Here is a 16,531-nt window from a genome sequence, read left to right as displayed (position 1 = left end):
TAAATACTGGAATTTATGCAAAAAAAAAAAAAAATAGACAAAAGAAACAGGATTACATGAGCATCTTCCACTCACTACTTATCATTTATCGACTTTTGAAAAAACCTTCATAAATTGACATCTGATTTCAAATAGTAAATAATAGGCTGTAACAATTTTAATTACGCCATCTTGTTCATTTATTCATTGAATTACATGTGCTGAAATACACATATTTTTAAATAAATAATTCTTGTCAAAAAACAAAAAACGCATTTTCTGAAAAAACTTGTTTTTGCATATATCGAGTTTTGAAAAAACGCTCCTCAATTACTCAATCACGGCACCTGGACAAATTCATGCTACAGGAAAGCGATCATTTTCCTCGTCGAAGTGTGTATACTAGTTGTCTGGAATCTGAAAGCATAGCAGCCATTAGCTTCGTCTGTAAAACAGAAGTGCGTATATTGTCGCACCATCGGATCTGTGCCCCTTCAGCGCTGTCGTCGTTCTTGCAAACGTTAACGCCTCTACTCACCCCATTCCACCCGTTTCTCTCCCACTACGTCAAACAGCAGGCCACGAACCTTCCCGAATAGGGATGTTGCCAAACTTCCGTCAAACAGTGTCATGTCTCTTGAATATTGCTTACAATAATGTAAGGTTAATTATTACTTATTCATAATTTAATTTAAGTAGGTCTTTCAATCAAAATACATTCTTGTATTTCTACATTTTTTAAAATCTAAATCCCATGTCTCGAATCACTTTCCGTAGCGTTTATCTCCCTCCTTGGAAATTTATTGCTTGTCTCGCAACCTTCAATAATTTCTCCAATGTCGGAACTTCTTTCTGCATCATATAAAATTCTTGTATCTTTCGTCTTAAAATACATCTGTCCATATCATCTACAAGAATTAAAGGTTCCCTAGGTCTGTTCTTCCCTGGTGTAGCTTTTCATCTCCTGCACAGACTCCCTCTCTCCTGATTTTCTTTATTAGGCGCTCTGACCTGCCTATATAAATTACATAAAAAAGTTGTATTATTAGTATTAGTTAAGTAAGTAATTTTAAAACGTAATCAATTGAAATACAAGCCTCACCTGTGATCGCAGCTGCTCTTTTCGTTGCCTGATTTATAGGAAACAAATATTGACCTGTTTGTTTCTATTCATCGCAAAATGCTATTACTTAATAATATTTCTTTCACCACTCCGTGCTACAGTATTCATGTTGAGTTGACAACACTGGACTGCAAGTGCAAATAAACTGTCCCGCAAGATGGCTCAAAATTGTGAGTAGTGGGGGAGAGAAAGAGACAGGGATAGAAAAGAGAGAAATAGGAATGCAGGGAGAGAAATGAATTGCCGAGGCTGAAAAGGAATTAGGGTTCAGTTCGCATATCTTACGGGGGCACAGATCCGATGGTCGGGCTATACTATAGTACTGCTTCTACCCACCGCGTGACGTCACTCATGCTTGCAGACCCCAAGCGGGAAGTGTACATGTCTTTTCTCTTACGAAACTGCTATTCTGATAAGGTATATTTTTACTTTGGTGTATTCAAGATTTTTCACTTTTTCTTTATTGTTTGTCACTATTATTGACGTGTTTCGTTTTTGTGCAGGGTTGTACTACCTCACATACCAGAGCATTTGCCAGCTGTCGGTACACCAATTCCTCTGTCAGTGAATATTTTGAAGAACCTGACGAAAGTGGCAGATGTAATAATTGCACTTAAACAAACTAATGACAGATTCAATGTGTGTGTGATTGAGCATTTGACGACAATAATGGAAACAGGTATATTTTAATAGCTAACACTACATTGTTATTGTGCACCATTTCTGTACCTCAGAAAGGAAAATTTTTCATAGAAGAATAAGTCAATGTAGCGACATTACTTTATCTACCAATTTATCAAGTGTGACTATGTTGTTGTTTTCTAATGCCAGGCGTTTGACAGTAAAGTCATTTGACCTCTTGCACTCCAATATTTTTCAAAGATATTGTCGTGATCATCCACTGAAGCACAGATTTTGAGGTGTTCCGAATCCATTTCTTGATTTGAATTGCACAATGGGCAGTTAGGGGACTGATATATTCCAATTCTATGCAGGTGCTTGGCCAAACAATCATGGCCTGTTGCCAATCTAAATGCAGCTACAGACGATTTGCGTGGTAAATCGGGAATTAACTGTGGATTATGATGCAGAGAGTTCCATTTTTTTTCCTTGAGATAGTGTTATCAAATTTTGTTTGTTGAAGTCTAAGTATGTAGATAGTTTTTGGATTTAATTCATGAAACAATTTCTTCTTCTTCTTCTTCTTCTTCTTCTTCTTCTTCTTCTTCTTCTTCACGGTTTTAGGCCATTTTAGCCTGTTCTGGTTCCAAAATCTTGTGTCCATCTCTTCTTTGGTCGTCCTGGGTTTCTATGTCCTTGGGGTTGTAGTTGTATGACGCTTGGGGTATCCTATTTACTGACATTCTTCTCAAGTGTTGTTTCCAATTGGTTCTATATTCCATTATTGTTTTATTTAATTCTTCTATTTTTAACTCTTGTCTTATTTCATTGTTTGGTTTTTTATCCAGTCTTGTGTATCCTGCTATAGGTCTAAGAAATTTCATTTCAGCTGTCTGTATTCTTCTTTTATTTTCTGCAGTCAATGTCTATGTTTCAGATCCATAAGTTACAGTGGGGATGGTCATTGCTTTATAGAGTTTTATTATTGAGTCTCTTCTAGTTTTATTTTTTAGTGTTCTCTTTATGGTTCCCGTTATGTAATTAAATTTATTTATTTAACAATATAAACAGCAATAATAATTATTATATAATTATATAATAATATATATAATTATATAATAATTATATAAATTTGCTATTGCAAAATATAATAGAAATCTACACGGACAGCAAAATAAGTGTCAAAATAAATAACTGTATATCCGAAAGAAAATTAGTTAATAATGGAGTTCGACAAGGTTGTCCACTATCACCAACTTTATTTAATATTTATATAAATGAAATTATTTTAAAATGGAACCAAATCTACACATCAGGAATCAAAATAACCAGTGCTCTAACATTAAATACCTTACTCTATGCCGATGATCAAGTCATAATTTCCAATTCAGAGGATAATTTACAAAGAGGATTGTGTACATTAAATAAAATATTAAAAGATTTTGGGATGGAAATTTCAGCACAAAAATCAAAAGTAATGGCATTTTTAGGACAAGACCCAGTCAGAAGTAAGATAATACACAATAACCAATGCCTCGAACAAGTGCGAAATTTCAATTATCTGGGTTGTGAAATATCTTATCAAAATGAAAAAGATGTGAACAAGAAAATTACCAAATTTACACAAATTCTAGGAATAATAAACAATGCATTAAAAGCTAAATTAGTACAAAAATCTACAAGAATAAAAATATATAATACACTAGCATTACCCTCCCTTTTATACGGAAGCGAGATTTGGTCATTAAAGAAAAAAGACATGAACAGAATCAAAGCAACGGAAGTGAAATTTTTGAGGAGGACAGCAGGATATACTCTTTTAGACCGAAAAAGGAATGAAGAAATTTTAGAACAATTAGAAGTAGAGTCAGTAGAAGAAAAAATCAGCAGATACAAATTCAATTGGCTAGATCATGTAAGAAGAATGGAAAATTCAAGAATCCCAAAAATTATGATGCAATATAAACCTAGAGGACATCGTCGACCAGGAAGACCTTTAAGAAGACTGCTAGATGGGGCCGAAACAGGTCTACAGAGGCCTAATTCGTGAAGGATGATGATGATGATGATGATAAATAGTGATGTTTTATTGTTAAAATATTTCAGTCGTAATTATGTTCTGGTTAACATTTCTTCTAATACAACATCTGATTTTTTTTTGTGTGATATATTTTCAGGCTGTGCTCTTTCATTTGCACACAGTGTGGTGTGTGTCATGCACAGACTAGTGGAGTATAGTATTGTTAACAGTGAACATGCAGATACAAAAAATCTGCTGCGTAGCTCTATGCCTGCATTGATACAAAGAATGTTAGATGCATTCAAGAAGGAGAACTACAGTGAGGAGACAGTGAAGCAGTATGTGGAGGTAAAATAATTATATAAAATTGTTAAGGTTTTCATAAATTAAGTGCATAATACAGTTTCGTAATTACTTCGTGGTCTTCTGTTTTAAGATGCTAGATAGTAGATCAGAAGTTCACTAATTTAAGTCTGATTTTCAACGACTATCTTCTTTATGAAGGCTATCTGTGAAAAGATAGGAATAGTACAGGTCTCAAGTTGTAGATTATATACTTTATACACTATATTTGTTTTTATTAAATCGTGCACAGTTGTAATTCCTATCTCGTATTCTGATGCGAGATGAACCACAGTTTCTCTTTTCCCAAACCATTCAATTACTTGCACTTTTTTTTTGTAGCACAACACTTTTTTTTTTTTTTGACAACTGTAGAAGACATTTTGCATAGAAGTCAAGTCAGTATGGCTCCTTGAAAAGTAGACAATATGTAAAGGTAAAGTTTGTAAAGAAAACACTCTGTAGAAAAAATTCTTACTAATATAATGTACAGTATTTCGTATTTTTTCTACATAAAAAAAAAGAGCGAGAGAGAAAGACAGATAATCCACTAGTCAGTTAATAGGGTGATGGAAAATTTGGTTCTACTGTATATAGAAGTTATGTAAAATGAGAGATGAAATTACATGAAAATGGAGAAAGTTACGCAATGCAGAACTGCGCGCATTGTATTTTTCACCTGACATAATTAGGAACATTAAATCCAGATGTTTGTGATCGGCATGGCATGTAGCACGTATGGGCAAATCCAGAAATGCATATAGAGTGTTAGTTGGGAGACCGGAGGGAAAAAGACCTTTGGGGTGGCCAAGATGTAGATGGGAGGCAGAGACGTAGATGGGAGGATAATATTAAAATTTATTTGAGGGGGGAGGTGTGATATGATGATAGTGGATTAATCTTTCTTGGGATACGGACCGATGGTAGGCTTATGTGAGGGCGGCAGTGAATCTCCAGGTTCTTTAAAAGCCATTTGTAAGTAAAATATACAGTACATTGTGATTGTGATTTAATTGACGCACAACTGTAACCAGAATTGTCCTCCTCCTGTGAAACATAGTTGGTTTTCATAAAAAAAAAAAAAAAAAAAAAAGTTGACTCTAATATCTTGAAAATTATTTCATGTACAAAAAAATGAATTACATGTATCAGATGTCCCCATTGATGTAATTTAATTTGTAATGATTTGTTTGTGTATATCTGAAATATTTCACACGCGATCAGAGGTGAAAGAGTTACGTGGACCACCCTGTATATCATATTTGTCACTAAAAGGACTTACTTTAAGTGGGAAATGATACCCATGCATGTTCCCCTTTAACCCACATTTTAAAATTGTTGTAATGATTCATATTGTGTGCTTTTGTTTCTTGACTCCAGAATATGGATTCTGTTCGAGTATTCCTGAAAGAAGTACTTCAGATGGGATTGCGTTATTATGGAGTCACATCAAAGTTTGTTTGTGGCATTATAATCAGTTGTGTTGATGCTGTAGTCAGCATCACAGCGAACAGAATCAAAGAGGTATGTAAGTTACACTAAAATCTAATGATAGTTGGTAATAATTCATATCCTTTAAAAAATTCTGCAAAGGTAACTGAAACTTTATTATACTGGAATATTGAAGGTTATGGGAGATTTCATGTTTTTTAGAAAACACTGTAAGTAGTCCTGTAGAAGTACATAATATGAAATCATTATTAGGCCCGTAACACACTTGAAGAGTTTTCGCTAGCGAGAAATGTGTTGTGAGAAAGAGGCGAAGAGCCTTCCTACACACACTTGGCGAGTTCTCGCTATCACAGATCACACCTCGCTATGATCATCTATGCACTGCCTTCATGCAGAAAGCATTTTTCTGATTACAGTAATAACTCGGGGGAAATATTATAGGTTATATATTTACGTATATTGTCGTACTTAAATATATACCCTGTAAGTATATTGGCGTACTTAAATATATAACCTGTAAGTATATTGTCGTACTTCACAAATTATGTACGAACGCTATGTTGAATCTGAGTATTCAGATGATGAGGAAATGGAGTTACATGAACATATTTTGTTAGTGGTAAGAAAAAGTAGGCCTAAAATTAAAGCCAGAAATATCTCAAAATCACATTGTATCTTATGAAAATAAGGGCGAGTTTTGGACACTGGTTTCGATTTGAATGATGATACATTAGGCATTATTTCAGGTTGAATAGACCTCAGTTTTTTGCTATTCATGATATGATAGAGGATTCTTTGCTATGTTCTGATTAAAATTATGTAAACTGTTAAGACATAAGATCATCATTTCAAATGTTTAATTAATACTATTAAATCTCATCAAAATAAAATATAGCCTACGGGTGACATCGTACAAGTTCGATAAGTTTGACTGCAATTATCAGCCATCCTTCCTCATTTTCAAATAAAAACAGTACAATTCATCGCCACCTGTGATATCTTTTTCTACATTCAATTGTCATAAAGAGTATAAATGTCAAACATCTTTGATAAATGTGTCAAGAAAATTCGCAGAGCTACCGATTCCAGTGAGAAACTCACGTGAGGTTTTTGCCTTGAGCAAGAATCTCTTCGTGTGTGGACGTCCATTTGAATCCATGTTATCAATTTTTTTAATTTTCTCGCAACACATTTCTCGCTGGGGAAAACTCTGCAATTGTGTTACGGGCCTTATTATTTTGTGATTTATTTTAGGAGCAGACAGTGGAGCCATTGAAAAAAGTGAATGCCTTGCCATACACGGCTGCACAGATCCTGAGAACATTTCAGCAAAATGAAGTGTATGGTGTGATGTTTTTATATTTCATGAAGATGCGGATTCGTCAACAGTATACTAAGGTGTGGTGTGTTCTTAGCAATATTAATGTGTTTGGTGTTATTCTTGATCCATGATTTGTGTGGAAGTGCTATTTAATGTGACATACAGAAATTTCGTGTTACTTGCAGGATAAACTTCAGATAGTAGCTGCAGTGCAAATTATCCACGTGCTAGTATTCAACTCTGGTGCAATGCTAACCCGAGACCTGAAGAGTCCAGCACTTGCAGCTGAGACAGCTCTTACAAAGATACGTTCAGTCAGGTTTGTAATTTTGCTTATATCTATGGTATGAGGAAAGCAAATACAAAATTCAGATCAAGCTAGGCCAGTATTAGTAAAATTTAAGAGTTTGGTTACGAAGGAGAGGATTATGAAGAATAGGAGGTTGCTAGGGAACACAACGATCAGAATAGATGATGATTGGAGCTATGAAGTGAGAAGTAGAAGAAGAGTTTTAATCCCTTTTCTTAAAGCAGTATGAAGAAATGAACAATTCACGAAACTTATCAAGGACAAAATTAAGATAAACAATTTGGTTTTTAGTGTAGAGGAGTGTGTAGTAACGTTAAAGGAACTGATTGTAGGCCGAGATGAAAAGGAATGGAACAGAAACATTTTGGAAAAAAAAAAAAAATCAAGAATCAATCTTCTTAATGTATCCAGCTGTTTGCTGACAACATAAAGTCCACTGTAGTCTATTCATTTGTTGTTTTTGACGAGAAATGAGGGGTATTTTGATCGGTGTTCATTATAGATGCCTGTTGCTAGTAGCCAGAAATGAGGTGTAGTCAATATATACTGCAGGGCTGTGAAAAAAATTCGTCTGTTTTATAATGCTTATATACGATTAAAATTGACCTATGGATGTGAAATATGGGGAGGAGCATCAGCAACTCACCTACAAAAAATTTCTGTTCTTCAAAACTCAGCCTTAAGATTATGCCTAGGAGTACCAAAAACCACGTCAACTGTTGCCCTAGAAATTGAATGTAGTATTCAACCAATCAGACACTATATATTACAAAAGGATCTAAAAATACATTTAAAATTGCAAGCCTCATCCAGATCTCAGATCTTCTTCAAACTGTCAGATGATATCCTGTGCAATTTCTATAAGATAAAAAAAGAAATACCAATCTATATCATAGATACACTCATTGCTAAAACTCCAGTTGTGAACGAAATTCCTCCATGGAAAAAATCAAGAATATCGTATCTAAAAGCGAGGTTAATGACACAAGTGTGGTGAGTGTACACAAGGCAAATGCAAATGTGTTAAACTCAGCAAAATTTTCCGGAAAGCAGGCAGTGACGTCATCTGAAGAAGAAACAAGAATGACGCGAACTGGTATTCAGCAAGCACAGCAGAACAAGACCTCATTGCAACCAAATGGAAATAGTAGACATCAAATGGGAGCAATTCCGAACCGGGTGAAGGAACTACGATCTAAATCGAGGCTGACGAGAAGTTGAGTAACGCAAGTAGGAGATAGTTCAGGAAGCAGTGATGAAGGAAGAGGGGAAAACGAGGTGAAAAAACAGTATGACATAAGGAAATGATGTGGAGAGGGAATAAATCGTGAGAAAAGATAACTAAGACCTGAATAAAGTAGCAATGTGGAAAAGTTAGCAGTGAAAAGTACAAATAGTTAGAGATGTGAAGTGAGGGGAAATGAGTCATACAGGAGGGGGGGGTTAAAAATTAGAAGTATAGTATTTCGATATAATAATGGGTTAGGAGTAAAGAAGTGGAAGAATTGATGATAGACGAGTAAAGACTAGAGGAAGAATTGCAATAATAAATTAAAAATAAGTAATGAACTAAATGACTTGTACGAGAGGCATTGTAAAACGGGAAGACGGCCGCCTCACCAAAAGGTATATTGCTTAAAGACAAATACATACATACATTCATTCATTCATGATATGAGGAAAGAGGGAATAAATTTTTGTTACCTACATTTAGAACTTGAACTAAGAGAGTTCTCTTTCTGTTTGCTTTGCTGCACAAAACTCTTTTTCACTTTTTAATTTTATATTTATCAAATTGAAAAAAGTATCTTTTTCTGGCCTAAATTACAGGTCTTAAAATAATGTACATAATTTGACATAAAGTTGGCCACTTGAAAGTAGAGTTTATTCTTCTATTCATTGTTTCAAAGATATTTTAGAATAAAAGTTTTCTTATTCTGAGGTACACAGTATAGAAAACAAAGTCTATTGAATTTGCTTAATAATTGTTCTTTGCAACACGTATAGTAAGACAGTGTGTCCAGTTTATTGCACTAATTTTTTTAAATTCTGAACAGTTCGTCGCCATCGTCGTCGTCGTCATCGTCATCCTCAGAATCATCCACAGATCACAGCATTCTCACAGTTCCTACTGCTTCTAGTTCATCCAGACGTGCTTCGCTCCGAGAATTGTTCACCAGTGAAAGCACACTTTCAACAGTGGACTCCTTTCAGATTACAAAAACAACGTGAGTCTTGTTGCTTTCTTAGGAAATTTCTATATTCAGGGTATCATCAAGTATGACCTGCTCTTCGGTATCAGTTCTATAGGTAATTTTGAGTTAAAAAAAGTCTTATGAAGTTGGAACCATTCATCGTTAATTTTTTATTTATTTGTAAAAATCTGTGTGTGTGTGTGTGTGTGTGTGTGTGTGTGTGTGTGTGTGTGTGTGTGTGTGTGTGTGTGTGTGTGTGTGTGTGTGTGTGTGTGTGTGTGTGTGTGTGTGTGTGTGTGTGTGTGTGTGTGTGTGTGCGCGCGTGCGCGCGCGTGTGCGTGCGTGCGTGCGTGCCTTCCCACTTGCGTGATTTGGGTTCTGCATACTGTGGATAGATGGCAGGACTGTTACCCAATTTGAAGTTGCAGACCACTTCGGTGGGCCACATTATGCATGATGTGTAGCTGTGAAGGGTTACGTTGTGTACTAGGCTGAGTGTATGTGTAAGTGAGTAGAGAATGAGTGAGGAAGAGAGAAGGGGAAACCCGGTGCCAACACGTAGCCTATTCCAGTCGAATAGCACCAAGGGGGCCGCCAGGCTTCACGTCTCCATCCGACGGACGAATCACTATCAACAGTGAAATATGCCTTTTCGTCATAAGCATTGCAGGGAGATTTGAGATTTAACCCAGGCATATTGGTACACAATTTAGTGATTAGAAGTTGTGCCATCTCTCCTAGTCCCAAGGTAGAAATTTTACATGAAAATTTCTGAACTCGCCAGGAATCGAACCCGGTAGACTAGTCTGGAGTCAATAAATTTAAAGGAAGTCAATGTAAAAATAATAATAAATATTCACGTGAATAACCCAAAGAACAAGAATAAATACCAGAATAATAGTACAGTGAAACCTGTGCAAGACGGAAGTGACATAGTCCTAATTTTTTTTCCGTTGTGGACAGGTTTCCGTGTTATTCAGATGTGAAGTTGAAATGGAATATTTGATCATTTGTATAAATGAAAAACGAAATGGCATGTCGCAAATTGTAGGAATTACAAAATATTCTGTTTAACACTACTGACATTAAATCAGCTTCCTGCCGCTTATTTAATTGGTGAATGATCTTGATGAAAATCTCATTTCCTGTATAAATTGTATCGTAACTCACTCATTAAACACTATAAAGTTTATTAATTACACTAAATTTAATATCTAACACTATACTATAATACTGTACTGTATATCACAACACATTATTTAGTGAACTAGGAGCCATCTATTAGAAGCCTTGAATTCTGGATTATCTAATTTCTTTGCCAGTTCAATGGTTTGCTTTGCAGAATAGGTCAAGAAATTGGCATGATGTTTGAAAGGGCAAGTAGAATCCACTCTCACAACAGTTCATTTATTTCTATGTAACCAGTTGTTTTCTGTTTCCTTTTTATGTCATCATTATTGACCGCAAGCCACTCACTCATGATACGGCCTTTATTTTTTAAAGTGTTAAGTTACACGTGAGTTTTCCATTCCTAAATTTCAACATTATTTTCCATATGCTTCGTTTCTTATTTTCCTCGATAACTTTTACTTCATCATTTAATGATAGTGCAACATTTTACGCAACTTTTTTTTTATCACGAAATCACTAATACACTTGCGTTCTACCCAGCTACAACAGTATACAGGAGTGAAGCATTGAACATCTTTGAAGGGACTCGTCTGCCTAGTCAACAGGGTAATAAAATTTATGACCACCAGGCCAACACACCCTGGCACCCTCAACAATTTTGCAAAGAAAACTTGTTTTTATCTTAGTGACCTACGTATTTCGTACATTCCTTGAAAGCACATACTGTTTCAAAATATGTTGTTGTTTTCTAATGCCAGGCGTTTGGCAATAAAGTCATTTGACCTCTTGCACTCCAATATTTTTCAAAGATATTATCACGACTAGCCACTGAAGCACAGATTTTGAGGTGTTCCGAATCCATTTCTTGGTTTGAGTTGCACAATGGGCAGTTAGGGGACTGATATATTCCAATTCTATGCAGGTGTTTGGCCAAACAGTCATGGCCTGTTGCCAATCTAAATGCAGCTACAGACGATTTTCGTGGTAAATCGGGAATTAACTGTGGATTTTGATGCAGAGAGTTCCATTTTTTCCCTTGGGATTGAGTTATCAAATTTTGTTTGTTGAAGTCTAAGTATGTAGATTTAATAAATCTTTTCACAGAGTAATACGTAGATTTAGTAACAGGTCTGTAAGTAGCAGTGCTGCCCTTCTTTGCTAAAGCATCCGCATTCTCGTTTCCCAGGATTCCACAATGGGATGGTATCCATTGGAATACAATTCTTTTATTGAGTGATATTAATTGAGAGAGCATTTTAGTTATTTCTGCTGTTTGAGATGAAGGTGTGTGTTTAGAGACTATTGATAGAATAGTTGCTTTTTAGTCTGACAATATAACTGCATTCCTAAATTTATTGATGTGGCATAGAAGATTCCTGAGACATTCACTTATTGCAATGATTTCACCATCAAAACTTGTTGTTCCATATCCAAGAGATCTATAAAGTGAGAAGAGACAGCACGTAACATCTGCACCGGCACCTTGTTCTCTGGAGATCAAGGATTCGTCGGTGTATAAATGAAGCCAGTTTTGTGGAGGGTACCTAATATTAATTGTCTCTAAAGACAATTGTTTCAGCATTTCAGTGTTTACTTCTGATTTCAGTATTTCTTCTGTTAAATTTAGATTATATTCTATATTTAATAGAGTTAAAGGGTTTGGTTTAATTTGTAAGTTTTCTTTTAAATTCGGGATATTGCTTTTCTGTTTTAATTCTTGAACAATGGATATGAAACTTTTTTGAGTTTTCAATCTACAGAGAGGACTGTATGAATGCCAATTGTTTCCTGGTAATCTGATAAGTTTTTCATATTGAATCAGTGCTTTTTCTTCTATTGTCATTTTGATGCTGTTAATATTAGTGAGGAACCTCATAGAATCTATTGGCGTTGTTTTGATTCCACCAGTAATGAGTCTGAGAGCTTGGTTTTGAACATATTCTATGTCGTTTATGAAAGGTGAAGTAATTAAAATTTCTCCGCAGTATGTCAGGACTGGCTGTATAAACATTTTGTATGTAGTGTTCAAAGTATTCCTAGAGCATCCCCATTTCTTTCCTGCTAGTCTTTTTAGAAGGGAGAATCTTTTACGAGCTTTTTCAGAAATGTATTTCAAATGGTTGCTCCATGTTAACTTATTATCGAAAATAACTCCAAGATATTTGGATTCATAAATCCTAGGAAGGTGTTGGCCATTGTATTGGATATTGAATTCTCTTTCTTTTTTACCAAGTGAAAATATTTGGTAGTTACTTTTGCTTAAATTAAGTGTCTTCAAATTTGATGTATTCCATTCATGTAGTTGATTTAGAGCTTTAAGAGCAGAATTTTGAATTTTGTCTCTATGTCTGTAAGATCCGGAAGTCCACAAAACTATATCATCTGCAAATAGTGCTGTTTTCATGTTTGATTCCTCTAATAGGGAGGGTAAGTCATTTATATAAATATTGAATAAAGTTGTGCTGAGGACAGCGCCCTGAGGTAGACCTCGATATGTTTGTCTGTAACTAGAAAGTGAGTTATTGAATTTAGTGGCAATGAATCTTTGACTAAGGAATTCTGATATCCATCTGAACATATTGCTGGAGATAACTAATTTCTGGAGTTTTAGTAATAATTTATTTCTCCAAACAGAGTCATATGCTAACTGAAAGTCAATAAATATTGCCAAGGTATCTTAGTGACCTACGTATTTCGTACATTCCTTAAAAGCACATACTGTTTCAAAATATAGTTCACATTAAAGTAGTGTGTCGAAAATATTATTTCCGTTTTGAATAGAAGCAGACAGTTTCCGTTTTATTCAGAAAAAATTACACATAATACACACGAATTTCGCCGGGACCAATAAATTGTTCCGAAATAGACAGGATTCCGAATTATTCAGGTTTCACTGTATTATATGGTCAATGTTCCGAAATCTGTGGAGCAAACCACAGATTTACACCTATCGTAATCGAAAGTATTTCAACAAATGGCTTTATTAACAGAAGCCTAAAAATAACACGCTACCACAGAGCTAACTCTGTGGACAAAAATCCATATGTTGTACTGTGGACTAGGCTGGCAACATGTTTCTGTTTTAATAAAAACAATGGGGCCTGTACTAATGGGGAGTGGTTTTCCACCGTGACTTAAGGTACAGGGAAAGTGGTAGGAGAGGTCAGGTTTGATGACAGCTGTCCTTGAGTAAGCCTAACATCCGCATTTCGCAATGTTACATTGGAAGAGGTCCCTTCAGAAACCAGATGACATATGTATTTGTCAACATGAGGGTGCCTCCACTCACTTTCCTAATGCAGTGGCAGGTTACATACAAAGTACAAACAAGAGAATAATTCATTACTTGCCCGTATTATTATAAGCACTACTGCAGCCATCATCCATACTGATCTGCGAAATGCTACACACTGATTCACATCTGTGTGGACAACTGCATTGAAATGGAAGGAGGAATATTAGGAAGTCTTGATTTCAAACTGAAATATGTTTTTATGTTTACCAGTATTTTTTTTTTTTATCTTTCTGTGTATGTTCAAGGGGAGAGGATGGTATTTTTTGGTGAAAAATGAGTAAATTTTGAAAAAAAAAATTCATTAAAATACTCTGTAATATGTGTGGAATGCATAGCATAACATTTTGTGGGTATTTGTGCCTTTATTGGATGTTGAGTCGCCATTTTTAAACTTCCTGCGTTATGGATTTTTAAATCACTCGCCCACTTTTATTGTTGTTTTCGGTAAATTAAATTTTCAAAAAAAAAAATTGTTTTTCTTTAAAATACCCTTTGATATGTGTGGAATGCATTGCATAACATTTTGTGGGCATTTGTGCCCTTATCGGATGTTGAGACGTCATATTTAAACTTCCTGTGCTATGGATGTTTAAATCGCATGTCCGCTTTTATTGGTTTCCAGTAACTTAATTTTTTTGCTACATTGCCAGACAAAAATGGATATAATTTCTGAACTATTAAAGATACATGCATGAAATGTAGAACACACATTCTGTAGACCATTAGGAAACTTTTCTCTGTAATAGAATTTTGTTAATTGATTTCATTTTAAAAATACGTCCGTTTGTTTGCAAGAAAGGAAATCAGAAAATTGTTATTAAATTTAATCGTTTATTTTACAAACGTAGGGACTAATATCAAAATTCTGTTACAGACAGTTTGTAGAACATGCTTTTGCAAATACATTGCAAAAAACTGTTTGAATCTATCTTTAAAAATGGTTTAGATATATCGGTTTTAGTACAATCCTGCATTGGGTTTATTTTTTCAAATTTGGGCCCCGAAATAATTTTTTTTTTTTCAAGATATTTTTATTGGTTGAGTTGCCACACCTATGACTCTCTACATACAAAAAATTAATATTTTACACCAAATAGGAAAAAAGTTTAAAAAAATACCATCCTCTCCCCTTAATTCATTCCCTTTAATTCTATTCATAACCACTTCTACTTTCATAGCTATAGCTCCTTAAATATTGATCAATGGACCCACATATTATGTTCACATTTGTGCTCAAAATGACCTACAGGACTAATTACTAAAGCGTGAATCATACTTCATGAATACCATGTGCATGATGGCACGTGCGTGTTTTTTTTTTTGCCCTCAGAAAACATTGTGTTGAACAAATGCATGTTCATAGTTATATTACTATGATGTACCAAGTACATACGGAGTTTCAGTGCAGTAATTCTGCATTTCCATATGGTGAAGAATCGGTAGAACGGAGAAAAATTCTCTCTGGCACCGGGATTCGAACCCGGGTTTCCAGCTTTACGTGCTGGCACTTTATCCACTAAGCCACTTATCCGTTCTACCAATTCTACACCATGTTCATAGTTGTTTTGTGTCTGGATAATTGACATGTACTGTTTTTTTTTTTTTTTTCACCATCAGGAAAACCCTGTTGTCAGCAGCAGGTCAAATGATGAATGCTGTCATGGAAAAATTGGGTCTTTGCAGAAACAGGTATAATACAATTTCAACAACTTCCAACTAAGTCCAGTCATGACCACATCAGATGATGGCATCTCACTAAAAACACTGGCATTGAAATATCCTGCTGGACCTGTGATACACAAAGTAGCCATATGGTGACTTTTCATCGAGAACTTCGTTTCGTAATTATCCATTACCATCTTCATGATGTGTGTGGTGGATCATAATATTGTGCAAGTACCAAGATCAGTATTCCCTTTTTACTAATATAGAGAGATACATTTATCATTTGAGAGTGGCTTAAGCACACATCGATGTCATAAGTTATCAGCACTTATGTCATCTTCTGCAAAGGCTGGATCACCCTTATGTCCAACACTGCATTACAGCACAATAATGCCTACCATTCTAATGGAGTGGTTTACTACAGTATTAGGCAGAGAATTCTTTTAGAAGGAAGTTATTTACAGAATAAAAACGTGTTGAAATGCATTCGTAAGTTTTGTCACAGATAATCTGAAATCTGCACGAACCAAGTCATATGTTCATCCACTTATTCAGAAGTGGCGTTGTAAGGATTTTGTGTTAGATGGAGGGTAGGGAAAAAGTGAGAAGTGTATTTATACAAGAAGAGTTTGTTAATGTTGAGACGATTACAATTTCACCCTCGAAAATCACTTACGAGATTTTGTCACGAAGTTGGTGTCTCATTCACAAAATGTCTTGCAGTTGATCAGTACATAGGACGATGAAAGAGTAATGGAACGGAGAAAAATTCTCTCCAGCGCCGGGATTTGAACCCGGGTTTTCAGCTCTACGTCAGCGTGTAGAGCTGAAAACCCGGGTTCAAATCCCGGCGCCGGAGAGAATTTTTCTCCGTTCCATTACTCTTTCATCGTATGGTGACACAGAATATCTGCATGGAAATATCATATGTACTTCGGTACATTATAATAATATATACCGTACAGATGCCTCAAACTAGGAAGCTGCCTGGAGAGGAGAAGTAGTAGAGCTAACAGAGGGGGCCCCCCTAGGCTCCGATACCCAGGTATAGTCATATTATCTGAAAAGTTGACCTCT

General features: G+C 35.4%; 1 protein-coding gene across 1 annotated transcript in view; it reads left to right on the top strand.

Annotated features, from left to right (window-relative positions):
• Window positions 1-16,236, top strand: part of LOC138703738 (condensin-2 complex subunit G2-like) — a 54,412-nt gene extending 38,176 nt beyond the window's left edge. The window contains exons 14-20 of the mRNA XM_069831870.1: window positions 1,606-1,781; window positions 3,901-4,091; window positions 5,466-5,609; window positions 6,792-6,935; window positions 7,044-7,177; window positions 9,226-9,396; window positions 15,407-16,236. Coding sequence (XP_069687971.1) covers window positions 1,606-1,781; window positions 3,901-4,091; window positions 5,466-5,609; window positions 6,792-6,935; window positions 7,044-7,177; window positions 9,226-9,396; window positions 15,407-15,509 — 1,063 coding nt within the window. The 3' untranslated portion in view covers window positions 15,510-16,236. The remainder of the gene's footprint in view (window positions 1-1,605; window positions 1,782-3,900; window positions 4,092-5,465; window positions 5,610-6,791; window positions 6,936-7,043; window positions 7,178-9,225; window positions 9,397-15,406) is intronic.
• Window positions 16,237-16,531: the final 295 nt, after the last annotated feature.

Source organism: Periplaneta americana, chromosome 7 (genome assembly GCF_040183065.1).
Source record: "Periplaneta americana isolate PAMFEO1 chromosome 7, P.americana_PAMFEO1_priV1, whole genome shotgun sequence".
Lineage (NCBI taxonomy): Eukaryota > Metazoa > Arthropoda > Insecta > Blattodea > Blattidae > Periplaneta > Periplaneta americana.
Note: the sequence above shows the minus strand (reverse complement) of the source record. Positions and strands in the feature narration are given on the sequence as shown.